Consider the following 27670-nt stretch of genomic DNA (forward strand, 5'->3'; position numbering starts at 1 on the left):
GAAAACAGCAAGCGCTGGACCATGAAACTGGACATCTGTGCACCTCAGGTGATTTTCCCGGATGACTTTCAATCAGAGGACCCTATGCTAGTCGTCGTTGATTTGGGGAGGATTCTCCTTACCAACTCTCAAGGTAAAATTACCTCTCACCAGAAAGTGATAAAGATTATGTACAAATGGGATATATTAATTATTTTGCTATTGCTATTTTTTTTTTAAGATGACACTAAGGCCAGCTCAAAAGCCGCTCAACCTGAAGGGGAGGAGATGAGCGATGATGAGTATCAGACACCACTTGCCACTCCCCCAGAGTCACCACCTCCTGAACTAGATATGCCTTTCAAAGAACAGCCCAAAGGCCCTGAACTTCCCAGCTTCAAATCCCCCGAAAGTATCCAGGCCTACAGCAGAAAGCTTTATGAAAAATACTCCCTGTCCTTCAAGGACCTGCAGATAATGGTTGGTCGCTATAAGGACAACTGGAAACATCTTCAGGAGAGTGAGGTAGGGCCCACCCACGTGGTGGAGAAGTTCAACGTGTTGCTGCAACTGGAACAAAGACTACGCTATACATCAGACCCCCAGCTCCCTGGTGCTGTGTTATCAGGAACCCTACCAGACCTTAAGGTTCACATCAACCTGGAGAAGATGACTGCCCTCAGGAGCTGTCTGGCTAGGCTGAGCAGTCCGAGTGGAGGGGAAGGGGACCCCAGCCAGGAGAAAGGCCATAGCATAAGGTCGCCGGACCCTCTCACTCTTCGCCATGAGACCATCTTTCAGAGGGAGGACAGCTCGTGGAAGCTCCAGGGTTCAGCCAAGAACCTGACACAGAGCGTGATGACTCTGGAGCAGCACACACGTGAAGTTTTGGTGGAATCCCGTCTACTCCTGGCAGAGTTCAACATTAACTACATGCAGCTTGGTGTGGAGAGTGACGGTCGCTACATCTCCGTCCTCAAGGTATTTGGCACAAATGCTAATTTTGTAAAGCGACCTTACGATGCTGAAGTCTCCCTGACGGTCCATGGCCTTTTGCTGGTAGATACATTACAGACCTATGGTTCAGATTTTGACCTCTTGGTGGCTTCTCACAAGCACCTCAGTTTTGACATACCTACAGGCAGCCTCCGAGAAAGCCAGCCCTCATCCCCTGCCTCGGCTGATGGCAGATCACCAGAACATCATCAGGGCCAACATAGTGAGTCATCCTCTGGAATCTCCCCCTTCAGTTCCTTTTTTAAAGACCAGGAGGCCCTTATTAAGCTTGAGTACCAGTTTGTCAGCTCAGACTGCCCCTCCATGAATCTGGACAGCTCCCTCCAGGTGACAACCATGCAGGTCAACAACTTAGACATCATTCTCAACCCTGAGACCATGGTGGAGCTACTCAAGTTTCTGCAGAAGTCTTTCCCCAAAGAAGAAAGCACCTGGACACCATCAACCCAACAACCTACAACACAGTCTAAGGACAAGGAACAGGAGGAGAACTATCAGTCCACCTATGACCAGAACACAGAACTAACAGTGGAAATCCATCGCCTCAACTTGCTTCTCCTTCGGACTGTGTCCACCTGCACTATCTTAGGTGCGGAGAAGAAAGGGTTGAAGATTGCCACAGCCAGCATCAATGGCACCAAGGTCAATGTGTCCATGGGCAGTCGATTGGACATCAACGGTTCACTGGGCTCAATGCAGTTGGTGGACTTGACTCAGGAAGGAGGCCGAAGCCAGTTTGTAGTCAGCATTGGGAATGTAGAGGAAGACTCCGTAAGTCCTGGAAGAGTCAAATTTTTTGCTGACAGAGGAGGTTCTCCTTCAGAAGCTTTAAACTTCCGCCTTATGGAGAAATCCCAAGGAGAGTGCTCTTTACAACTTCAGATGGCATCACTGCACTACAACCACTCAGCAAAGTTCCTGAAGGAGCTCAGTCTCTCTGCTAATGAGGTGGAAGACAATTTCCGCTCGATGTTGAAAAGCGCTGCCACCAAAGTGTCAACAGTGCTGGCCACTAAGACAGCAGAGTACAGTGGGATGGTTTCACTCTTTGAGACTCCCTCACGGAGAACTCGTACTCAGAGCCAGAGCTGGGCATACCCATTTGAGGACGAGGAGGATCTTACCATAGAAGAGCAGGAACCCACCTTAGACACATTCTTGGTAAAACTGACCCTCAATATCAGCATTGAATCGCCAGTCGTGTCCATTCCACGCAAACCCGGCCACCCAGAGCTATTGGTTGGTCATTTAGGGAGCATAACAATCCAGAACTTTGTTACAGGGCAGGACTCTGAAGGAGAGCGTTTGCAGGTGTTGGTAAAAGACATCAGACTGTACTCTGTTAACATGAGTCATCTGGTTTTGAGGAAGGCAGCCAGAAGTGATAACATTCCAAGTTCCAGCATGTCACCCTCGCACAACGGGAGCATCGGGCAGGATGAACCACAGTTCACACGACACGACTTCTTTGAATCCCTCAGTCGAGGAAAAGGTAAGAAGACTTTTAAAGTCAGAACTAATGTTTAACATTAATTTGACTCCCTAAACATATTAGTAATCCAAATAATGCAAGCATACTATTTTATGTAACTTTCTTGTGACAAAAACGACTAAAGTAGTATTTTCTTTTGTATAATTGAAGTGTTTTTTTCTTCATCAGCCTTCCATATATTGAAAGACACCACCATTCAGTTCACACTGGAGAAAGTTCCCCTTGTTGAAGACACGCAGTTTACCTTTCCCAGCACAAATGAGCCCTATGAGACCACAGGGTTACTGAGAGTTGAGGGGAAATTCGTCAATCCTGTTCAGGTACAACCGATCTCACTATTTAAATTACATTATAAGACAAAGGGTAGGTAAAAAATAATCGCCTTTTAGCAGCCAACTTGGGAGTAGAGGGTGTTGTTTCTTGGCATTAAGTCATAGTTTTTTATTTTGTGAGATTATTTATATGGGCTTACTGGCTGATGATTAACTGTATCACTATTTTCCTCTCTGGCAACAGGTGTTCCTGTGCAAGCCTGTGTATGAGCAAGTCCTCCAGACGCTGGACAACCTCTCCCTGATCGAGGAGCAACGTACACCCAGCCAGCCCCCCACCCCGCCACCCCCTACCCCCTCCTCCACCAAACATCACCGCTTCCCTGACCCCCAGGGAGGACTGTTTGCGAGGGACCCTCCCCATATGAGCCTCTCGTACTCCTCCCTCTCTTCTCCTTTGCCACTGCAGTCTCACAACCCTCTCCAGCCACCCTCCTTCACTCAGGTGAGAGCCACCTTCCGGGTGGCTGAGCTGCAGGTCCAGCTCAGCGCTGACCTTACTCAGGGCTCCCAGGGCTTAGTAAGCCTGCGCTTCCAAGATCTGGAGGGGGACTTCACCAAAGACCACCCACACTCGCTGACAATCCAGCTGGCCCTGCGCTCGCTGCTAATGGAGGACCTCCTGGAGCAGAACCCCGAGTCTAAATACAAACATTTGATGGTGTCCCGTGGAGCTCCCAAGCCCTCCACCTTCAGTCCGAAGGAGTACCTGTCCCAAAGCTGCCCGTCTGCATCCAACGCCCTCTGTCCAGACATGCCCCGTTCACTGCCGGCCCACATGGAGGAGGCCCAGAACGTCTTCCAGCTGTACCAAAGGCATCCCAGTACCCCTTCAGCTACCAGTCGCAAAGCCAAGAAGGACACAGCTTGCCCCAGCACTCCGCCACCCTCACCCACCCGCCAGACACCCTCCACAGAGCCACTCCCGGACTTTGATGACTCATTAGTCCACATCAATGTGCTGCTGGTGGACCGGCATCATCCAGAATTCAAATCACGCTATGGCAGTGTGGGACGAAGCGTGGACGTCGACTTTAATTGCCTGGATGTTTTGATCACACTACAGACCTGGGTAGTTATCCTGGACTTTTTTGGCATTGGCTCCACAGCCAATAATCATGCAGTAAAGGTACCCACCACATTGCCTCAGCCAATGCCAGGCCATCCTCTGTATGAGCCAGACATAAACCCAGACGGTGAGGAGGAGGCAACCGAGGCAGTTAACACAAAACTGGATCTCAAGGTAGGTCCTGGACATGGCACACATTGTTTAACTTTTTAGTTTCATTTTAAGCAGATTAATATGTAACATGTAATATGTATTTATCTGCACCAGTTTGTGTAACCCCAGAATGCATAGGAGGGGATAAGTGGCATTGAGCTTCTCACATTGAAACAGTGAAATTAATCTTTCTATAAAATATATATGACTGCATGACTATTTTTTAATGAAGATTACAAAAAAAACATAACCTCACGTGAAATTGAAAAGAAGATTAACTTTTTTGTATTTTGTAACTATTTCTATTGTCCTGCATACAAACAGATGTACTTTGGTAAAATGTCCTATTATGTTGACTTTTTCTTTAGATGGATGACTATGAGAAACTTGTTTGTGCTTCAGGGAAGGAACTTTTTTGTAGCAGATTTATTTGTCAGTGCTGGGAGCAAAGACAGAACATTTTGTTTTGTGAGTGATGTAATGATATGCAATATGCTGCATTGTTTGAGGATTATGTTGATGTATCCTCCTTTATAATAAAATTGCCTTGGTGGACGGGTGGGCGGTTGGGTCTGTAAGTCACATTTTGCGTCACCTTTTGTGTCAGGAACTTTTGTGACATTGGCCAGGGCCTCCAGCCACTTTACACGACAACGGTAAGGGTAGCGTTATTAGAGAATGCCACTCTAGGACCTGGTTTCACTTGTTTCCGTTTTCAGGCCCCAATAACGGCGTTGTCATGGAAACAGAAGGCCCAAACTAAACAAATTTTTGACGTTTTATGCAGGGAGTGTCTGTGGTGGCTGAAAAATGTGAATGTTTTCTACTCATACAAAGTGAGCTGGTGTAGGACTTGATCACTTTTTGTGAATGGCTTATCTATGATCAATTTCAGTATCCCTACAGTAGATTGCTGATCACATGGTTTTCATCATCCAACAGCAGACCGCTACTAAATACATTTAGAATGTTGGAGTATACTGTAGGCTATGCATGGCCCTAATGTTGTGAATGCCACAGGACTAAACCTGTCCACATTTTCATTCTTAGGTTCATTCTCTCGCTCTCGTGCTGAACAAGAAAACCAATGAGCTTGCCAAAGCAAGTGTTTCCAAATTATCTGCTCATCTGGAAATGTTGGGTGTGTATAAAGTAATATAGAATATATGAGATACCCTCTGCATATACAAAATTATTTATTTTATATAAATTTGTGAAATTATTTCAAAATTGATCAATTTAGATTTTTATATCTTTTCAGATGGTGACCTGATGTTGCAAGGGAGTCTGGGAAGTTTGTCTTTGAGTGACCTAACCCCACATGGTGACCTGTACCGGGAGCGCTTCACTACACGGGGAGGGGAGGCCCTGGTTTTCAACATCCATAAGTATGCTGAGACAATTCTTCCATGACATTAGTGTGAAGAGTTGATTAATCAGTCGCAGGCTCGCAGATGATTGAGGTTGACCAGATCTCATGTAACTATCAATTGTGCAATTTAGGCTGAGTCTATGCAGATTGTAGTCTATGTAGAATCCTACCTGGACGTCAGAGGAAAGATGGGGTGAGTGAGAGTGGGTATGTCAAATAGCTGTACTGGTTATTATGACCACCACACCTTTTTGATACCAGTGTCATTTTATTTCATGAACAATAGTTCCACAGGGTGTAACATGGACAGAAAGTTGAATATACCCATTCACAGCTTCCATACTCTGTTTTATTTAAGTTTTATTTAAATAAATAAACATCTAAAAAACGATGCATCATAAGCCCTGAATTAGAACTGACTAGAACAGGGATACTCAACTTCCTTTGCCCGGGGGCCACTTTCGTGAAATGATAGAAGGCCAGGGGCCAGTTAATAAACAAACAATATACATTTTTCTGTAGCGGATTGTAGGTTTTTGGGGTGTCAGCCGGAGTTTAGTCTGACAATGTTGTGCACACCGGATAGTTAAGTTAGGTTAAGTTAGTTACCGTAGGTTAAGTACATACATAAGTGCCTGGGTAGCGAGCGAGCAGACGGCGGTATTTGACAATTTAGCACCTAAATCATAGATTATTGAAAGATATTCCATATTCCAGACTGAAATGCTATAACAGAAGTGGAGTATTGGCCAGAATGACATGAACATTTGAACACTTAATCAGTGGGTATCTTGCATGTTGCGTTCAGGTGCACTGTAAAAAAACTTTTGCAATTCCATCACGGGCCACACAGGGGGAACCGGCCTGTGGACCGCAAGTTGAGTATCACTGGACTAGAACAATGAATTCTTCTACTGCTGCTACCTGTCTATTTGGGCTGCAACTAACGATTATTTTCATTATCGATTAATCTGTTGATTATTTTCTCACTAATCAGGGTTTTGGTTTAGTGGTTTGGTCTATAAAATGTCAGAAAAGAGTGAGACATCTCGATCACTTTTCCCCCAAAGCCCAAGATGACATCCTGAAATGTCTTTTGTCCTGACCAACAGTCCACAAGCCAGAGATAATCAGTTTACTGTCATAGAAGACTAAAGAAACCAGAACATATTCACATTTAAGAACCTGGAACGAGACAATTTTAGGATTTGTTTTCTTAAAAATTAGTCTAAACGATTAGTTGATTATAAAGAAGTTGTGGATTAATCGACTGATCATTGCAGCTCTACTTGACATCTAACGGACATGTATAACTGACCTGTCTAATGTACAGTAGGTATTGTTTCAACTCATGAAAATAATGTAACATTATGAAAGGCAATACCAAAGTAAAAGACACAATCTCTTCAGAACTTTGTAGCTGGAGATTCTACTAAATATCATAATAGAGAGCGAATCATCACAAAAGTGGTGCAGTGTGTACAAACAGTTAATTTGGCAACTTTAATAATTGGAATTTAGTATTATGATAGTATAACACAGAAATGCAGGTTAATCTGACGAGACGGAATTCTGACATATTTACTAGATAAATTGGACATGGACACTGCTGTAATCCTGTACCTCAACTTGACTAAGTGCCTGCTCAAGCTTCATACCGTTCCTAGTTGACACTATAGGCTGGGGTGGGTATGATATACAAGATGCAACAAAAAGTACATGTAACACAATTTGTAAGCAGTTTGGGTCTGTTCTTTGATCTTGAGACTGTTTGTTATTGTGATGGCTCTAACATGAATCTATGACAAAACAGAGTCTGTTTAGTTGACCTTTCCATTGTCTTACTAGATACGGCGAGGCGGACCCTGGGTTGCAGAGGGAGTTTGACATGAAGGTGTGTCTGCAGATGGCCTCGGTGCAGTACGTCCACACCCAGCGCTTCCAGGCCGAGGTGGTGGCCTTCATCCAGCACTTCACCCAGCTACAGGATGTGCTGGGCAGGCAGAGGGCTGCCATGGAGGGCCAGGCTGTGAGTGCTGCCACAGGCTGCGTTTTGCCTCCTTTGATGTTTGACCCAAGTAGGGCCATATGAGCAGAAAGACCTGACCAAGCAACGCTGTGACAGCTGTTTCTTCAAACCACTCATGCTCTTCCTCCCTGCAGGTTCGGGAGCACTCTCAGCGGGCGTCCCGGGTCCTCCTGGACATCCAGGCTGGAGCTCCGGTGCTCCTCATCCCAGAGAGCTCCCGCTCCCCCCGGCTCATCGTGGCCAACCTGGGCCAGCTCCGCCTGCATAACCGCTTCCTGCCCGCGGGCAGCCATGGCACCTTCTCCCTCCAAGACAAGGTAGAGAAACTCACCATGGCTCACGCCTTTTTCCCTTCTCTGGTGAGTCCTGCTCCACACCCTCTTGTCACCCGGCCTGCCCTCTGCTGCCCCCTGCCTGCCCCCTGCTGCCATCTAACAGCGCCGTATTCATTGACGCATTTTACGCCATTACCAGGGTTCCTGCACATTTTCATGGATGAAATTTCTAAACTTTTCCATGACTCCATAATATAATTTCCATGTGATGTGAGGTGGTGACTCTTTTTGTGTGGAAAAGGCACTGCCTGGAGCGGTTTAAAAGCGGATGATAACGTCACCTGCTGCTAGCTCAGTAACCAGCTGGTTAACACTTCTAGCAGATAATATACAGTGTTGTGGAACAATAAAAGGCTTCCCAGATATCTCCAATACATGTCCGGTATCCATACTGCTTTTATGATCGCTATTGCAGTATCGTGAACGAAATAATTACAACGTCCGATTTCTCCACAACCAGCACTTTGACTTCCTCCATATTGTTGTTGCTATGGGCGGTATGGGAAACGTCCAGCGTCTCCGTGATTGCAATTCGTCGGCTGGGGGAAAGCCATTGTCATCACCTGGTGCTTTTCTGAACTTTGGAAAGCGCACCGCTCTGATGAACAAAAACTCTGCCTGCAATGCTTTTCTGGAGCGGCCGCCTCCCGCTTTTAATGAGGAACAACAAACAAACAAACAAACAAACAAAAACAAAAAACCCTAATGGCCACACAGCCTTAGAGTTTCAGCAGATAAGGTATAATATAATAATATATACCCCACTACCAATTACCAGCCCACCCCCCTGAGGGAAATGCTCGATGAATACAGCCCCCCCTAAGGTTTTACTGATGATGACGTATGGTTCCATGGCCCGACTAAACCCTGTCATCTAACCTCTGTTACTGTCTTTGTTTTTGTGTCTGCATTACATTCTCCTAAATGTTGTTCATGTGTTAGATAAAGTTGTGTGATTTAGACAGGAAGGGAATAGAGATGCTTCATTTTCCTTTTGATTAGCCGAGACCCATTAGCGATAACACAATTCAACACTCAAAATAAGTGATTGCCATAATTGCCCAAACCTAACCTCTTGAATTGTGAGATAAGAGTTCTGAGCTATTTGAATTCCTCATCATAAAAATTATGATTTGACATCAGACTACCGTAAATTCCGGACTATAAGACGCACCGGTGTATAAGCCGCGGGACCAAAATTGACTATTTTTTTCTTCTATAAGCCGCACCGGTCTATAAGCCGCGGGTGTTTTGATGTTTAATTACCATATGAAAGGGTTCGTGCACAGAGAGGAATGTCGGGAAAGCGATGGCTGTTTGGGGAAGCTCCCATTTATTAACATTTCAACAAAACAAAACAAAAGTCAGGTCACTAATCCCCAGACAAAATCACACAACAATAGGCTATATGTGCAGCAAACCTGTAACCAGAGAAGTCAAGTCACTAATGCTCGTCTTCCTCTTCTTCCTGCGTACTGAAACCACCAAAGTCCTCATCTTCAGTGTCGGAAACGAACAGGTTCAGGGTGGCTTCGTCAACCACTCTCCTCTCTCCTTCATTGTCACTCAAAACCAACGAACTCCTCTTCATCTATAGCTGTGTTTCCATTACAGTTTTTCGCAAAAGAATTGCGATATTTCTACAACTTCGACAATGTACAATTGCGACTTGTAGGCGTTTCCATTGAAGTTGCGTTTGAGTGATTCCCCGTTGCAGCAGCTGCCACAGTGATTACGCACGGGGATCTGCCCCATATCCCGTCCCCTGCATGCTCAAATCCAACCAATGGTCAATGGAAATCCCAACATGAAGTTACAATGCATATAAACGAGCCTGATTATCAATTCAAAAGAAAATGAGTCGCAAAATGTTGCTGGCTGCGTGAATGCAGTCAGCGCGACAGGCAGAGGAAAAAAGGTAGCCTAATAGCCTACAACTGGTCCGATTTAGAGATGGAGGGGGGAAAAGGCTGATTTGGTTCTATAATTGCACCTGAAACGTGTGCAATGTATTAGCCTACTCACAGTCACTGTATTCACTTCAGACAGCACCACCGCACCAGTGTGTGCTTTTCATCCTCTCATCTCGCCGCTGTGCCAAATGCGCGCACACAGGCAGCCTGCTGTCACCATGGACCGATTTCTGCCATTAAACATTATCTAATTTGCCCGGCTACGCTTTTGCACAACACTCGTCTTTCTGCTAGGTAGCGTTGCTTCAAAGTTTTCCACTTGCTGCGGAGGTTTTGACACGGCTATCGAACCTTACTTACCAAACTTATTTTCCGCTCCTTTTCCAAGGGATAATATGGGTCACATGACGTGCAAATGCGAAAAATGTGTTTCCATTACACTTTTGCGATAAACTGCTATATCGACACGTCTGAAAAACCACCTCATGATCATCTACTGCTCGTTCTCATGCTGTCGAGAACGAGCAAAGCTTTTTTTTGGTGAAAGAATCCTCCAGGGCGCTTCTTGTTAACAGTCCGAGTGAGTGGCAGGTCGAACGTCAAAGGCACTTCATCCATATTTATGATCTGCTCCGGTTCGATGGAATATTCCTTGATCTTCCTTTGTGTGAATTCGCCGAAGTTTGTGATTTTCTCCTGGTAGTCGGGGGAGGGAGTTGATGGGCTTGTGGCCGTTTGCTTACCGTAATTACCATATGTAAGTGGTCACGCACAGAGGGGATTGTCGGGAAAGAGATGGCTGTTTGAGGAAGCTCCCATTTACCGTATTACCGTAACATTTCAACAAAACAACATAACACAACACCACCGTTGTTTATTTTTACAGTGCACACAGTGTCCGCGGTGTGGTGAAAAGAGGGCAAGAGAGGAAATTAAAACAGAAGTGGATTTATAGTTAGAAAGAGTGCTAAAAAAGAGAGATTTTTTTTTTTTTTTTTTTTTTTTCTGAAAAAATCCATAGATAAGACGCACCGTTATATAAGCCGCAGGGGCCAAAAAACGGGAAAAAAGCCGCGGCTTATAGTCCGGAATTTACGGTAGTCTACAAAACTTTATTGCAGTAGTTACAATTTACATAGGCTGCTAGGCTGTAATTTCTTTTTTAACCCCTGCCCCCTAAATCCATGGTGCCCCATACCAAATTATTTTTGTAATGCCTTTGGCTATGTAGTTTGTATGCAAATTAACCTATAGACCGACAAGCATAACTGCTCAAAACGATTCTCGTGGTTAACGACCAATTAACGGTTAACCGTTGGCATCCCTAGAAGAGACAGTAGGTTTTGTTGTATTGGTATTTCATCTGCATCTTGTGTTTTCTGTCAAGAATTTGATATTGCATGCTAATTCATACAAGGATCCATCCCATTACAAGGTACAAGGGCATGTTTTTGCTGTGGTTTGATAAAGGGTTGTCACAATACCACAGTTTTACTTCACTATAATATCCTAGACCACGTATAACAATACTAAGTAGTATCACAATAAGCAGGCTAATGGTAAGCTAGCTCTTTTTTTTGTAAGTTGGTCTTGGAAAACTTTTGGTTATCTTCTTCATTATGCTACTTCTCCCAGTATGGAGTGGACCATGAATTTAGATGCAGTACATGACTTTTAATGCTCCAATATTCCAGGATCTCTGGTAATACAGATTCAAAGGCTTTGCTACACACATGAGTAGTATTGAACTATTGTGCAACCCCAGTTTGACGTTTGTCTATCTGTGTTTGGTTGTGTGGTGATGGACTGCTCATTCTGCTCTGCATGTGTAGTTTAAAGGAATATCAACTTTTAAGCTCCTTCATCAAGTTTGCATTGTACAGCCAAAACAGTTCCTCCTCTACATATCTGTTATTATTATCTCCGCCAGGAGATCACGTGTGTGTGTGTGTGTGTGTGTGTGTGTGTGTGTGTGTGTGTGTGTGTGTGTGTGTGTGTGTTCCCTGTTGCTCTGTAGAGAGCAGTGTGGGGAGGCGGGGCTGGGCAGCTCATTCGCACACACCACAGAAAGAGAACCAGGGCATTTAAAAGTTATAACGTGACTTGGGCCCAAACCCAGTTACAAATAAATTTGAATATTGAGTTTAACGTAGATAAAGGACTGGATGTGTGGAATTCATTTGTTACAGCATTTCAGAAAAAATTGCATCACTTTTCCCACCATTTCTCCAATGTTAACTGAAGCAAATGAATTTTAAATCTTTATTATGATATATAGTCTACTGGACAGGCTATAAGCACGATACTTGCTGTTCCCTCTTGGCCGTATGCCAAACTCAATTAAACAATGTGGTGGTTTAATGTTGCCTCGTTATCGGCAAGCTTGTCCCTTCGCAGTTGGGTTTTGGTTTGGCCATGGTTAGGCGTGGTGGAGATCTGCACTCTACGGAGTGCACTTTTCTAGTTTACTGTGCTATGATGTTTTTTGAGATGAAGCTATGCCAATCCACTAAACGAATACAGTGCGCAGAAGTGCAAGCATGATCAGATCAGAGAGCTTATCAGCAAACGTCTGTGCATTTCTTTAACGTAGTCTGATCTTCAAATCAGTTTCCATTTGCATTTTTTTTAGCCTTCGTTGGCAATATGTGCTTTTCCCAGTGTTTGACCAACTGGATCAACATTCAGAAACATGATGCAATGCTTGGACTGTTTGCTCATGTAGAAGGCAGACGTTCAGGGGAAAACACAAACTGAAATAGGCTATCAGATTGAGGCGAGGTGAAAAAACCTGGGGCCCTATCTTGGTACAGGCGATATCCCCTATTTGCGCTTGCGCACCTGTTTGCGTTAGCATTGCCTTAATGCTAGCAGTCCGCCTTGCGCAAATGTCACGGTGTTATGCCGAGTTTTGCACCCCCGCCCGGCAGCAGCTTAACGTATCCCCACCTCACGGGAGCATATTGTAATGATTTATATAGAAATGTAACTGTTTAAAAGTGATATAATTGTCTGGGTAGACGTGACCTCTCTATTTTCTAAGTTAAAACAGCCCAGACATATGGGTGGGGATGCAATTCTCGGCGGGGATGCGGAAACGTTCACGGCACCTGCCGCAGGTGCAAATTAGAGCCGTGCCAAATCATCTGCGCCCCCAAAATGCCAGTGCAAACTGGATTTGGGCAGTCTTGAGCACCAGAATTATTCACAGGTGTGACCAGGCAATGCCTGGGCGTTACATCAATCAAACCAATCAGATTCCCATCTCGCAATTGCTGTGTTGGCGCGAGGCATGCAATATGCTGTAATTCTCTCCATGCGTAATAGAGTGGACTCACTTGTGCCGAGGACAGAGAGAGATGGAGAGAGCTTGTTGACAGATCATCTGTGGTGCCAACGACCCTCCGGGTTATGGGATAGGTGAAGGTGAATAGCCTATTGCAAGTAGGCTAATGTCCATTGTCCAGCAAGTTTTCTCACTTAATTTCCATCTTTGCGATGTGATAAAAGTTTCTCAGTGAGTTATAGTTGATTGCCTCACCGAATTATCTGCTAATACCCAATTATAGCAGCAGAATTTGATGTCCTGGCGTGGCAAGGCTGTGTGTAATGACATATCCAAAAGGAATGTGTTTTGTTTTGTTCTTTGCTTGGGTGTGTACACCCAATTGTTAATGGCACTAAACCTATGTCTGAAAACAAAACAATAAAAATGATATATACACAAAAGGAATTTTACTCTGCACTGCGCAGCACGGAGATTATGGTGCGCTCAAGCACAGCGGGGTATTTAGCGCGTAAGAGGTGCTTTTCAAAGCTCTTAGCGCAAAGTAATTGCGCGCTGCCTGCTGACAATAGGATAAGGCCATCTATCCCCACATTTTAGCGCTGAAACGCCTGGTTTGGCTTGTGGCACGCCTATGCCCAGTACAATTATAACAGCTATGCGCTTGTGCACGACCCCAATTTGCATTGTGCGCAGCGTTAAACAAGCGCTAAACCAGCCAACACAGTCTCACAGAAAATTGTAAAATAGCAACGTTTTGGACCAACGTTGCTATTTTACAATTTCGGCTCAAAAATTGTAAAATAGTAACGTTCTGAGATTTTAGGGTTAGGATTAGAGTAGGGGGAGGGGTTAGAAACAGAAAATCTCCGTAAACCACGCCCAAACCATGCCCACCGCTGTAGACACATACGTTACCATTTTACAATTTCTGAGCCGAAATTGTAAAATAGCAACGTTGCTCCACAAACGTTGCTATTTTACAATTTTTTTGGAGATCGGGTTGAACCAGCGCAAACGCAATCCTGGTGTTTGAATGTTCTGGAGGGCGTGTTCTGCATAACAATGCGGCCTGATAATCTAGTTTGTTGGGACTCCGGCCCATTGTGGTGCTGTTGTTGTGTTATGTTTGTAAGGTTTGATATCGGTATGGATACCAAATCAATAGATGTGGGTTGGGGGGGGGTGTCTGTGTTTGTGTGTGGGATGAGTGTGTGTGTGTGTGTGTGTGGGGGGGGGGGGGGGTGGCGGCGTAGTATTGGTCGGTCGGGGCCTCCAGCCCGGCCGATGTCACAAAACTTTCGTGGCGCCAAAGTTGACACAAATCTTGACGCAAATCTTGACTGACATCGCAATTTTATTATAGGATAGGATGGGACAGTAAAATCTAGGGGTGGGGGAAAAAATCGATACACCACAGTATCGCGATATTTTGCCTGACGATATTGTATCGATATTTGGACGCCAAGTATCGATATTGCAAAAAAAAAAAAAAAGATTTTTTTTTTTTTTTTTTTTTTTTGCAGGCCATGCCAGGCCACCGGGCTACTATACACTTTAGTTCAAAGGCCAGCAGTAAACAAACGGTAGCATATTTTTTTTAACAGTAACAGTTTTGTTATAACAGTAATTTACAAATTCCCCAGTTACTGAATGGACTGCACAAGATGTTTTGTGTAAGCGAAGTGAAGTTGCAAAAACTACCTAAGTACAGTAGTCCACACACACATCCAGTTAAGGTGGACTGTAAGTAGACTGTAACAAACAGTTCAGTTTGTCAGGTGCATGCAACTATGACATGACTTTATGAAAGTTGTTGGTCTGTCTACTTGACAATGTTGCTGCAATAAAATAATTTAAGTCAGATGTACAGACTGAAAAATTGTTCTTATATAAACCAGATGTTGACAAAGTTTTCCTTTGGGGACATCATTTGCAGTTGAAAAAGTAAGAAATCGCAATATATCGAAATATCGCAATATTCAATATATCGCAATATCGATATATCGCAATATCGAAAATATCGCAGTATCGCAATACTATCGTATCGTGACTCAAGTATCGTTTCAGTATCGTATCGTGGGCATCTGGTGATTCCCACCCCTAGTAAAATCCCTTCCTTTAAATAATATGTGAATCATTTGTATTTCTTTAGACATGATGATCATTGCCTGCATTTACATGGACTTGAGTATCCCGGTTATGAGGCTTATCCTGGTTTTGATCATATTCGGGATATGGCGTTTACATGGAACACAGAGAAAGCAGGTTATTCATATCCCTGTATACATGATAAGTACTAGTATCCCGGTTACTGTGATTACTGCATACTATTTGCGCAGGCACAATAGCCTCTTCACCGTGGTCTGTCCCCATTTGTGCGCTGCTTCTTTCTTTCATTTTAGTCACAACATCTTCGTCCTGTCTGTATACTAGACTTGAATAGGTCAGCATTCTGATGCTTTCTCCTCTAAACTGCCAAGTATATCATTATTTCATCACCGAAAGACTCCGTTTCCTCATCGCTCCAGAAGTGAGACTTTGTTCAAGCCGCGCCTGTGCAGGTACAGTAGTCTGCTGCAGTCAGAAGGATACGGGTAAGGATCAGGTACAGTAGTCTACTGTGCGGGTACAGTAGACTACTGTGCAGGTACAGTAGTCTACTGTACCTGCACAGTAGACTACTGTGCAGGTACAGTAGTCTACTGTGCGGGTACAGTAGACTACTGTGCAGGTACAGTAGACTACTGTACCTGCACAGTAGACTACTGTGCAGGTACAGTAGTCTACTGTGCAGGTACAGTAGACTACTGTGCAGGTACAGTAGTCTACTGTGCAGGTACAGTAGTCTACTGTACCTGCACAGTAGTCTACTGTGCAGGTACAGTAGACTACTGTGCAGGTACAGTAGTCTACTGTGCAGGTACAGTAGTCTACTGTGCAGGTACAGTAGTCTGCTGCAGTCAGAAGGATACTGTGCAGGTACAGTAGTCTACTGCAGTCAGAAGGATACGGGTAAGGATCAGGTACAGTAGTCTACTGCAGTCAGAAGGATACGGGTAAGGATCAGGTACAGTAGTCTACTGCAGTCAGAAGGATACGGGTAAGGATCAGGATAAGATGAATACATGCACCAGTATCCTGGTTTCTTTTAGAGTACTCCAGCTAGCATGACTGTTTTTCTGAAATCGGGATATGATGTTTACATGCACAAACACAAAAACCCCCGACAATAACCGGGATACTCAAGACCATGTAAACGCACTCATTTATATAATGTCCTTCAGGCATCGCTCAGGTGACTTGACTGATGCCAGCTGTGTTTTCTCTGTCTCTCCTCTCCACAGGAGCGTGTGCGGAGCGCAGCAGGCAGGAGCAATGAGGAGGAGAGGCCCTCCTCAGGCTTCAGCCTGGGCAGGCCGCAGCCCCCGGGCACGGGGAGGCTGCCTGAGGAGGCTGCCTGTCACAGCCCAGGTTAGCACCAGACTATTTCTGTCACAGCCCAGGTTAGCACCAGACTATTTCTTCTGTCACAGCCCAGGTTAGCACCAGACTATTTCTGTCACAGCCCAGGTTAGCACCAGACTATTTCTGTCACAGCCCAGGTTAGCACCAGACTATTTCTGTCACAGCCCAGGATAGCACCAGACTATTTCTGTCACAGCCCAGGTTAGCACCAGACTATTTCTTCTGTCACAGCCCAGGTTAGCACCAGACTATTTCTGTCACAGCCCAGGTTAGCACCAGACTATTTCTGTCACAGCCCAGGTTAGCACCAGACTATTTCTTCTGTCACAGCCCAGGTTAGCACCAGACTATTTCTTCTGTCACAGCCCAGGTTAGCACCAGACTATTTCTGTCACAGCCCAGGTTAGCACCAGACTATTTCTGTCACAGCCCAGGTTAGCACCAGACTATTTCTTCTGTCACAGCCCAGGTTAGCACCAGACTATTTCTGTCACAGCCCAGGTTAGCACCAGACTATTTCTGTCACAGCCCAGGTTAGCACCAGACTATTACTTCTGTCACAGCCCAGGTTAGCACCAGACTATTTCTTCTGTCACAGCCCAGGTTAGCACCAGACTATTTCTTCATGTGTTCTTCACTGTAGGGCCATATGATTTCCTTCAATGCAGAAAAAAAACAATGGAATTATGGAATTTGGTAATACAATTGGAATCAACTGTAAAACTATTACAATATTTTAATATTAAAAATATTACAGAATTCCCATAAATTTGTAAAAGGAGGCCTAATTATCAAAATCAAAACACCTAATCATTGTAGTAACCTAAATGATTTCATACTTGTAAAATAGGCCTAGAGAAATAATTACATTTTGGATTGGGGTGTTTTGAGAGGGGGTCGGTCTTGTGTGGGACTCTCATGGGACCTCACAACTTGGTTTTCACTTTGAGAAACATGTTGGAAACCGCCTGGAAAGTCCTGGAACATCCTGGAAACCACCTTACGCCCATACCCCAGCTCGGTTTGGGCTGGAAATTTGCATGGCGGTGGGTTATGACCAAGGGAGAGTCATAGGCAGGTTGTAAACTCCTGGAAATTATCTGGACACCATCATAATGTCTGGCCAAGAAAAAGGCATAGTTGTACATTACATATTACGTCATTTGGCAGACGCTTTTATCCAAAGCGACTTACAATAACAAATTTTTTGTCAGCAATAGAGCAATCAACTATGGAGCACAGTCTATGACAACTACAACTTCTGAAGGAACAGTGGTACAAGTTTAGGTTAGTGGTACAAGGTTGGTTAGTTTTTTTTTTTTTTTTTTTTTTAGAAAGAGAGAACGAAGTTAGATCAAGAAGGGCCCAGATGGAGCCTGAAAAGGTGTGTCTTTAGTCTTTTCCGAAAGATCGGCAGTGATTCAGCTGTCCTGACCGAAGAGTCGAGATCGGGATGAGCGACTTTTGAGCCCCGGTAGCGAAGGAGGGGCGAGGCGACCTGCACTGGTGGAGGAGCGAAGGGAGCGCTGAGAGGTTTGGAACCTGACCATGGATTGCAGGTACCGGGGAGCTGACTGGTGTACTGCCCTGTAGGCCAGTACCAGTGTCTTGAATTTGATGCGGGCCGAGATGGGAAGCCAGTGGAGCTCCTGGAAGAGGGGAGTGACGTGAGAGAATTTGGGTTGGTTGAATATCAGACGGGCTGCAGCATTCTGAATGAGCTGAAGCGGTCGGATGTCGGTGGCAGGTAGGCCGGCCAGGAGCACGTTGCAGTAGTCCAGGCGGGAGGAGACAAGAGACTGGACCAGGAGTTGAGTCGCTTCTCTTGTGAGAAAGGGACGGATTTTGCGGATGTTGTAGAGAGAGAACCTACAGGAGCGCGCTGTAGCAGCTATGTTGGCGGAGCAAGACAGCTGGTTGTCAAGGATCACCCCAAGGTTCTTAGCTGTTTGGGAGGGCAGTACAGTGGTGTTGTCAATGGAGATGGAGAGATCTGCGAGAGGGCAGTCTTTTCCTGGGAGGAAGAGTAGCTCGGTCTTACCAAGGTTGAGCTTGAGGTGGTGGGCAGACATCCAGTCGCCAATGTCTTTGAGGCATGCAGAGATGCGAGCCTCGATTAGAGTGTCAGAGGGGGGGAAGGAAAGGAAAAGCTGGGTGTCATCAGCATAGCAGTGATAAGAAAAGCCATGAGAAGAGATCACATAGGCAAGAGATCTGATATAGAGAAGGAAAAGTAAGGGGCCCAGGACTGAGCCCTGGGGGACACCGGTGGTAAGAGGACAGGATCTGGAGAGGGACCCTCTCCATGAGACCTGGTATGAGCGGTTCGAGAGGTAGGAAGCAAACCAGGAGAGTGCAGAGCCTGAAATGCCGAGGTCAGACAGAGTGGAAAGAAGGATTTGGTGGTTGACTGTATCGAAGGCAGCAGACAGGTCAAGGAGGACAAGAACAGAAGACAGGGATGAGGCCTTAGCAGTGTGAAGGGCCTCTGTGACAGCAAGAAGAGCTGTCTCAGTGGAGTGAGAGGCCTTGAAACCGGACTGCAGAGGGTCCAGGAGGTCATTTTGGGAGAGATAGAGAGAAAGTTGTTCGGACGCTGCTCGTTCGAGGGTTTTGGAAAGGAATGAGAGAAGAGAGACAGGTCTGTAGTTGTGAATAGCAGTAGGGTCAAGGGAGGGTTTCTTAAGCAGAGGCTTGACTCTTGCAGTCTTTAGAGCAGGCGGGACAAGACCAGAGGACAAAGAGGAGTTAATGAAGGTAGTGAGGAAGGGAGATATGTTAGGTGAGATGGTTTGGAGGAGAGAGGAAGAGATAGGATCGAGGGGGCAGTAAGTGGCTCGGTTTGAGCTGATGAGTTTAAGCACTTCATCAGGAGAGAGAGGAGAGAAGGAAGGAAATCCAGGGACAGGGGGCCGAGGAGCAGGATTGGAGTCGGGAGTGTTAGTGAGGGTGCCTGGAGGATGGAAGGAGGAGCTGATGTCATCCACCTTTTTAGTAAAGAATGTTACAAAATCATCAGCAGAGAGGGAGGAGGGAGGGGGAGGGGAGGGAGGGTTGAGGAGCGTGGAGAAGGTGGCGAACAGTTTACTGGGATTGGATGCAGAGGACTGGATTTCAGAGATGAAGAAGGAGGTTTTTGCTTTAGAGACAGCATCAGTGAAGTTTGAGTGGATAAGGTGGTAGGAAGAGAGATCTTCAGGGAGATGTGATTTTCTCCATTTTCTCTCAGCTGCCCGAAGCTCAGTTCGATAAGTTCGCAGAGATTCAGTCAGCCAAGGAGAAGGGGGAGAAGATCGGGCAGGCTTAGTGGTGAGTGGGCAAAGAGAATCAAGAGCGGAGGAGAGAGAGGAGAGAAGAGTAGTGGAAGCCTCGTCGGTGGACAGGAGAGCAAATTGCTCGGCAGGGGGAAGTAGGGAGAGGACGGTAGAAGAGAGGGAGTCGGGTGAGAGAGTTTTTAGGTTGCGTTGGGTGGTGGTAGAGTGAGGGGGAGATGGGTGGGAGGAGGGGAGGGGGATGGGAAGGGAGAAGGTGATAAAGTGGTGGTCGGATACAGGAAGAGGAGTCACAGTGAGATTAGAGGTGGAGCAGGATCTGGTGAAGACCAGGTCAAGCACATTCCCTGCTTTGTGAGTAGGAGGAGATTGAGAGAGGTAAAGGTCAAAGGATGAGAAGAAGTTAAGGAAAGACAGAGATTGTAAGGTTACTGGCTGGATGTTGAAGTCTCCCAGAAGGATGAGTGGAGTACCATCCTCAGGAAAGATGGAGAGGAGGGTGTCCAGCTCGTCCAGAAAGTGACCGAGCGGACCAGGCGGGCGGTAGATTACCACAATGTTGAGCTTGATGGGTAGGGATACGGCAACTGCATGGGACTCAAAAGATGAGATAGACAGATGAGAGAGAGAGGTGACAGTGTAGGTCCATTTGGGAGAGATGAGGATACCAGTGCCACCGCCACGGCCAGAGGCTCTAGGGGTGTGCGAGAACGAATATGCAGCAGAGAGCGCTGCAGGAGTAGCAGTGTTTTCAGGAATGATCCAGGTCTCTGTGAGAGCTAGAAAGTGGAGGGTTTGAGATAGAGCATGAGCCGAGATGGTCTCAGTTTTCTTAACAGCCGACTGACAGTTCCAGAGACCTCCGGCAATAGTAAAAGGACTGTTTGTGCGCTTAGGGTGGGAGAGATTACCAGAGTTACTACACCTGAAGCAGCCGTGTCTACGGCGTCTGTGGGCTGTGGTTACAACAGGGATGGGAAGAAAACACATAGTTAGGTAGATGAGTAGGTAGAATAAGAGAGGTAGCAAAAAACCCTATTCTATGGCCTCCCCTCGAAGGACTCCGAGGCTACGTGCCGCTTACCGCTGCCGCTGTAGACTGACAGTGTTCAGAAATACTGGTTCAACAGAGCTACAAGCCACGCCTATCCCCCAATCAGCCACGCTCGTTCACAGTGATGTAGTTGTACATCACTGTAGTTGTGTTGCTTTGTGCCTATTTAACCCAGGCAACGCCGGTACATTACCAGACAGTATGTATGTAGAGTATGTATGTATGCCAGCAGAGGTGACGACTTGAGTCAGATGACTTAGACTTGAGTCAGACTCGAGTCACAATTTGAATTGCTTAAGACGTGACTTGCATGCATGATGAGAAGACTTAAGCTTAATTTATACTTATTAGAAATTGTCGCTCAGCGAAAAAGAAAGTGTCGTTCATTTATACTTCAGTGAACGTTCGCCTCGGTTCAACGGTCACGTGACACTCACAGTGAAACCACGTAGGAGGCAAGATGTAACGTACTTGGCCACATAAGCCACATAAGGACACACAACCACACAACTCACCTCCTCTCTCTCTGGGAAATTGGTCATGATGTTCTTTGTGATTTTCACGAAGTCATACATCAAGGACAGGCTGATAAAAATAGCAGGGACACGTTCATTCATTTCACTCGAGCGAAAACAAAAACAAGGAAGTCAAGCGTGTGCCGTCTATATAGCCAATCAGACTTGCACGACATTATGTGACGTAGTCAGCGACACTAGACATTTCACCAGGTAGCAGACACTGCTCGCCAACACTTGAAAGTGTCGACTCAAGTCCTCAGTTCTGTCGGCGACGGTTTCAAAAGTGTCGCCAGACCAAGCATAAATTGGGCTTTAGGACTTGACTTGACTTGTCCTTTAATGGCTTGAAAAGATTTCTAAAGTCTTGACATAACTGAATTTAAATTCTGTTTTCTGAATTTGTATGGAATGATTGAATTGATTGAAGTTGAAACTGCTGCCGTCAGATCACTGCAGTGCAGGTAGGATACACTTAGCAGCTGTTACAGATTACATGTTAGCACTTGACTCATCATGTAGTCTACTAGCCTACTTAGATCATGAGTGGATGGCGTTGGCCTATTTCATAGGGGAGAATGTGCACAGTCATCACTGGCAGATCTGTTACTGGCCGTCTTAACCACTGTGGTTTTCCTATGATGTTACTGGCCATCTTAACCACTGTGGTTTTCCTTTGATGTTACTGGCCATCTTAACCACTGTGGTTTTCCTTTGATGTTACTGGCCATCTTAACCACTGTGGTTTTCCTATGATGTTACTGGCCGTCTTAACCACTGTGGTTTTCCTATGATGTTACTGGCCATCTTAACCACTGTGGTTTTCCTATGATGTTACTGGCCATCTTAACCACTGTGGTTTTCCTTTGATGTTACTGGCCATCTTAACCACTGTGGTTTTCCTATGATGTTACTGGCCATCTTAACCACTGTGGTTTTCCTATGATGTTACTGGCCATCTTAACCACTGTGGTTTTCCTATGATGTTACTGGCCATCTTAACCACTGTGGTTTTCCTTTGATGTTACTGGCCATCTTAACCACTGTGGTTTTCCTATGATGTTACTGGCCGTCTTAACCACTGTGGTTTTCCTTTGATGTTACTGGCCATCTTAACCACTGTGGTTTTCCTTTGATGTTACTGGCCATCTTAACCACTGTGGTTTTCCTATGATGTTACTGGCCATCTTAACCACTGTGGTTTTCCTATGATGTTACTGGCCATCTTAACCCCTGTGGTTTTCCTTTGATGTTACTGGCCGTCTTAACCACTGTGGTTTTCCTTTGATGTTACTGGCCATCTTAACCACTGTGGTTTTCCTTTGATGTTACTGGCCGTCTTAACCACTGTGGTTTTCCTTTGATGTTACTGGCCGTCTTAACCACTGTGGTTTTCCTATGATGTTACTGGCCATCTTAACCACTGTGGTTTTCCTTTGATGTTACTGGACATCTTAACCACTTGTTTGTCACTTGAGACTCACTTGGGGCTTGATCAAAGTTGGCTTGGTCACACTTCTGTCTACCAGTGTTCTAAGTTTTCAAAAATATCGTCCGTCTTATATTGGACAACACAACAAAGTCTAGCTACGCTACGTTACCTCCTATATAACTTGTATTAAACTGTGATGTTTGTTTTGTTTTTTTCCATTAGGAGAGCACGTGTGTCTATTGGACTGCATTGCCCTGGACCTCCAGGAGATGGATATCTTTGCAGCGGAGCGTGTGGCCTGTCAGCCATGGGACAGCGGGGGGAAGCCTCCACACTGCTCAGACCTCCTCTTCCCTTCTTACTCTGTGCGGCGCACCGGAGACAGCCTGCTGAAGGAACGCTGCCACCTCAGGCTCAAAGTGGAACGCAACCTGGACAAGTGAGCTCTGCCTTTTTTAAATTATTATTACTAGTGGACCGTGGGAGTTAGACCCATCCTGGGAGTTAGACCATCCCCTGGTCTGGAACACAGTGCTTTGCAAAGCCTCCGGAACATACTCAAATTCATCATAAATCTGTGATGATATCACTTGAGGGACAGAATGTAGGGAAACAGTGGATGGATAAATCCAGAAGGAGGCGGTAATGCAAGGGAGGCTTCCCTTTTGACAGCTTGAATCTCCCACACCAAACACTCTGTGCCTCGCCCTGCGATTTCATTAACCAACTGAATTACTCTTCTTGATAGCAGACATTGAAAAAAATCTAGTCAAGTCTATCTACTCATGAAAATAATCACTCCTTGATAAGTTTTTTACACAATACTTTTTTTTACTCAAGTCGTTATTTTTATGGGTACTTTTACTTGAGTAAATAATATAAACTAACTGTCCTTTTATTTGAGTACCATTTTTGATTCCTCTATCCAACACTGGTGACAGATGACAATAACGATGACAATGTTCTGATGTTAATGTACCAGTTAAGCATGACAGGAAACAATGATGATAATGTCGATGATAATGTGAGTGACAATGATGACGATGTTGATGACGATGATGATGATGACTTGTAACGGAACATAACTCAGCTCAAGCATTTCACTGTGTGTACTTGTACATCCGTGTGACAATAAACATCTTGTATCTTGTATCTTGGCTGTGTGTGTGTTGCTTGGTGTTGTCAGGGAGCTGAGCCATGCGGTGCCGGACATGTCGATCCATGGCAGCCTGTCATCGGTGCACTGCTCTGTGGACCTGGAGCACTACCAGCTGATCAGAGGTCTGCTGGAGAGGAACCTGGGAGAGCCCATCGAAGAGTTCCTCCGCCCGTACAACCTGCAGGACCCCAGCAGCTATGTGAGGAACCTCTGGGCTCTGTGACAGGCTCTATAGACGGTTTTAACTTGACAACATAAACACTCTAAATAGCCCCTAGCTTACAGTACTTCCTGTGTGACAGGCTCTATAGACGGTTTTAACTTGACAACATAAACACTCTAAATAGCCCCTAGCTTACAGTACTTCCTGTGTGACAGGCTCTATAGACTGTTTTAACTTGACAACATAAACACTCTAAATAGCCCCTAGCTTACAGTACTTCCTGTGTGACAGGCTCTATAGACGGTTTTAACTTGACAACATAAACACTCTAAATAGCCCATAGCTTACAGTACTTCCTGTGTGACAGGCTCTATAGACGGTTTTAACTTGACAACATAAACACTCTAAATAGCCCCTAGCTTACAGTACTTCCTGTGTGACAGGCTCTATAGACTGTTTTAACTTGACAACATAAACACTCTAAATAGCCCATAGCTTACAGTACTTCCTGTGTGACAGGCTCTATAGACTGTTTTAACTTGACAACATAAACACTCTAAATAGCCCCTAGCTTACAGTACTTCCTGTGTGACAGGCTCTATAGACTGTTTTAACTTGACAACATAAACACTCTAAATAGCCCATAGCTTACAGTACTTCCTGTGTGACAGGCTCTATAGACTGTTTTAACTTGACAACATAAACACTCTAAATAGCCCCTAGCTTACAGTACTTCCTGTGTGACAGGCTCTATAGACTGTTTTAACTTGACAACATAAACACTCTAAATAGCCCCTAGCTTACAGTACTTCCTGTGTGACAGGCTCTATAGACTGTTTTAACTTGACAACATAAACACTCTAAATAGCCCATAGCTTACAGTACTTCCTGTGTGACAGGCTCTATAGACTGTTTTAACTTGACAACATAAACACTCTAAATAGCCCCTAGCTTACAGTACTTCCTGTGTGACAGGCTCTATAGACTGTTTTAACTTGACAACATAAACACTCTAAATAGCCCATAGCTTACAGTACTTCCTGTGTGACAGGCTCTATAGACTGTTTTAACTTGACAACATAAACACTCTAAATAGCCCCTAGCTTACAGTACTTCCTGTGTGACAGGCTCTATAGACTGTTTTAACTTGACAACATAAACACTCTAAATAGCCCATAGCTTACAGTACTTCCTGTTGCAGTGTTTGCTAATACATAGCTCACAGGAAATAAGCTAGGTTTCAAATGAACCTTGTGCCCTGCTGGTACATTTTGTGTACACTTTCAATATTCGTATGACTCTAATGTGTGCATCATTAGTTCAAACGGGCTTGAAATCTAAAAAGTACATCATAATACCAATACTTATACCATGTTAGGGCCATTTCCTGTCACCCTGGAGGAGAAATAGTTCCTAAAACCATGTTAGTTCCACAAAATGTACCCATTGACTTCCATTCAATGTGCTATTTTTGGGGCCCTAGCTATTTTATATGGGGTCCATGCATTTCCAAAAATAATGCCGTCATCCTGGACCAAAGACTTTAGAGTTGTCCCAAAAAAGGGGGGGGAAAGGCAGTTGGTGAAAATTGCATTGCCTCAAAGCAGTGGTGTTTTTAGACCCTTTTTAGTGGTGCTTGAGCACCCCTAAATTTAATCTGAGCGCTCCTAAAAATACTAGAATCGAGACGAATCCGTAGGTACCAGCCATGTTATGCTAGCTCACTCACTGGGAAGCGGGTGTAACATAGCTCCAAAGTCCGCAAAGTTTTGAAACTGGTAAATGCATTATTTAATCATCAATCATGTTTTTGTCTTTATCCAAGTTAAACACTTTTAAAGACAAGTATTCAAAAGACAAGTATTCAAAAGTTCTTAACAAATAATTTGTCAAATAGAAATAAGCATTATACGGACCCCTGTTGTAAATTTGCAACCAATGTTTACAATGCATACAGGTTATATTTCCTGTGCACATAGGTTATTGGCAGGTTCTCGGCCAAGAAAATAATTAGTGTTTTACAAACCAGTTTACATTAGTAATACTAGTACAGTTAGAGTATGTCCATTTCAAAGTAGATGTCACTAACTCTCTGACTGGCTGTCTGTCTTTGTGTCTGTCTGTCTGTCTGTCTGTCTGTCTGGCTGTCTGTCTTTGTGTCTGGCAGACGGTGTTGAGTGGAGACGTGTATACCAGCCTGTCCTTGTTGGTGGACATGATGGATGTTAGTCTGGAGCTCCTGGACAGCCCTCAAGCCACCGCACACAAACGCTCACTGGCTAGGTGGGCTTGCCGGCCGCCATGTTGTTTTTGGAAAAAAGCTGACATTGATCATATTCACCACATAAATGGAAAAATGTCACTCTTCTTTCCCCCTATACTTTTTACTCATTGTCTTAACTCCCACATTAGTTGAGGAGACCTTGATAGTACTTGTCAAGAATGTCTGATGATTAAATTAGCTTATACAACTTCTACATCAATTTAGCCTCACACTCTGCCATTGTGGACATATTGGTGAAAAAACTATTATTGATATTATTGAATATTGGCCCAAGCCAAGGCTCATGTCAGTGTTGGCTGTACATGTATCCACTATTTATTCCAGACAAACTGCAAACTTTATCTGCCACTGGAAATGTAAAATGCATAACATCATGTGTGCCCAAGGACATTTATATGAATATCCCAGACGATCAGTTTACCCCTAACTAACTACTAACTAGTTTAGGCTCCATTTCTATTTAAAAAAATATAACCTGGACCTAATTTTCAGCTTAGTTTATGTTATCCTACTCAGCCAGAACATAACTTTAAAAAATGACTCTGTATAAAGATATAACGCTCCGCAAAACGGCCTGGAACAGAGTCCATAGGGGAAATTGCAAAGCATGTATTTACGTCCTGTAAATAGCTTATTTTCTGCCATGCAGCGGCTCATATCCTTATTATATCATAGAGACAATGACTACGTTTACATGCACACAATATTCCGCTTTTTGCCCATATTCGGAAAATGACAATATTCCGACTAAATGAATAATCCACTAATATTCCCGTTTACATGCAGCCGTAGCTCGCCCTCCCCGACACGTGAGGGAGGGGGGGGAGAAAGGCAGGTAGGCGGAGCCGCGGAGTTTTTCTGTTGAGAATAAACAGAGCAGCACTATTCTTACGAGCATCACTTGGTCCATTTCAGGAGCTTGCTGCTGAAAAGTTTGGTGTTGCGCATCCAAGTCTTTCATAAAAGTAGGCTAGTAGCCTACGTTATTACCTCGCAGGCTCGCAAGCATTGTGGACTTCCGTGGGCACTGGGCACTATAGGCTACTCTCTCTCTCTCTCTCTTTAAATCGATGTTTCTCATCTCCTCCCGATCAGAAACGTTTTTGCATGCCAGAGATGATGGATTATTATGATTATATCGACTGTTCTAGCGCTTTCTAGCACACATCAGTTGACCACAAACAGACAAACTGCGATAAAAACCCTGATTGAGACGCATATTCCGAATGCGCTGTATACATGATCAAAGAATCCTCCTAAAACCCGAATAATACTGGAATAACCCAGATGTCTTAATCGGAAAATGCTAAATTCGGAAAAAGGGCAAATTCGGAAAATGCAACTGG

General features: G+C 44.8%; 1 protein-coding gene across 1 annotated transcript in view; it reads left to right on the forward strand.

Moving 5' to 3' along the window:
* Positions 1-27670, forward strand: part of vps13d (vacuolar protein sorting 13 homolog D) — a gene marked incomplete at its 5' end in the record, with an annotated part of 162147 nt that overhangs the window by 34906 nt on the left and 99571 nt on the right. Inside the window, 12 exons of the mRNA XM_083657137.1 lie at positions 1-133; positions 221-2488; positions 2657-2808; positions 3005-4063; positions 5093-5183; positions 5304-5430; positions 7263-7443; positions 7578-7760; positions 16325-16451; positions 22941-23157; positions 23905-24076; positions 26208-26323. Of these exons, the coding sequence (XP_083513263.1) occupies positions 1-133; positions 221-2488; positions 2657-2808; positions 3005-4063; positions 5093-5183; positions 5304-5430; positions 7263-7443; positions 7578-7760; positions 16325-16451; positions 22941-23157; positions 23905-24076; positions 26208-26323 (4826 nt within the window). The remainder of the gene's footprint in view (positions 134-220; positions 2489-2656; positions 2809-3004; positions 4064-5092; positions 5184-5303; positions 5431-7262; positions 7444-7577; positions 7761-16324; positions 16452-22940; positions 23158-23904; positions 24077-26207; positions 26324-27670) is intronic.

Source organism: Poromitra crassiceps (genome assembly GCF_964638095.1).
Source record: "Poromitra crassiceps genome assembly, chromosome: 20".
Taxonomy (NCBI): Eukaryota; Metazoa; Chordata; class Actinopteri; order Beryciformes; family Melamphaidae; genus Poromitra; species Poromitra crassiceps.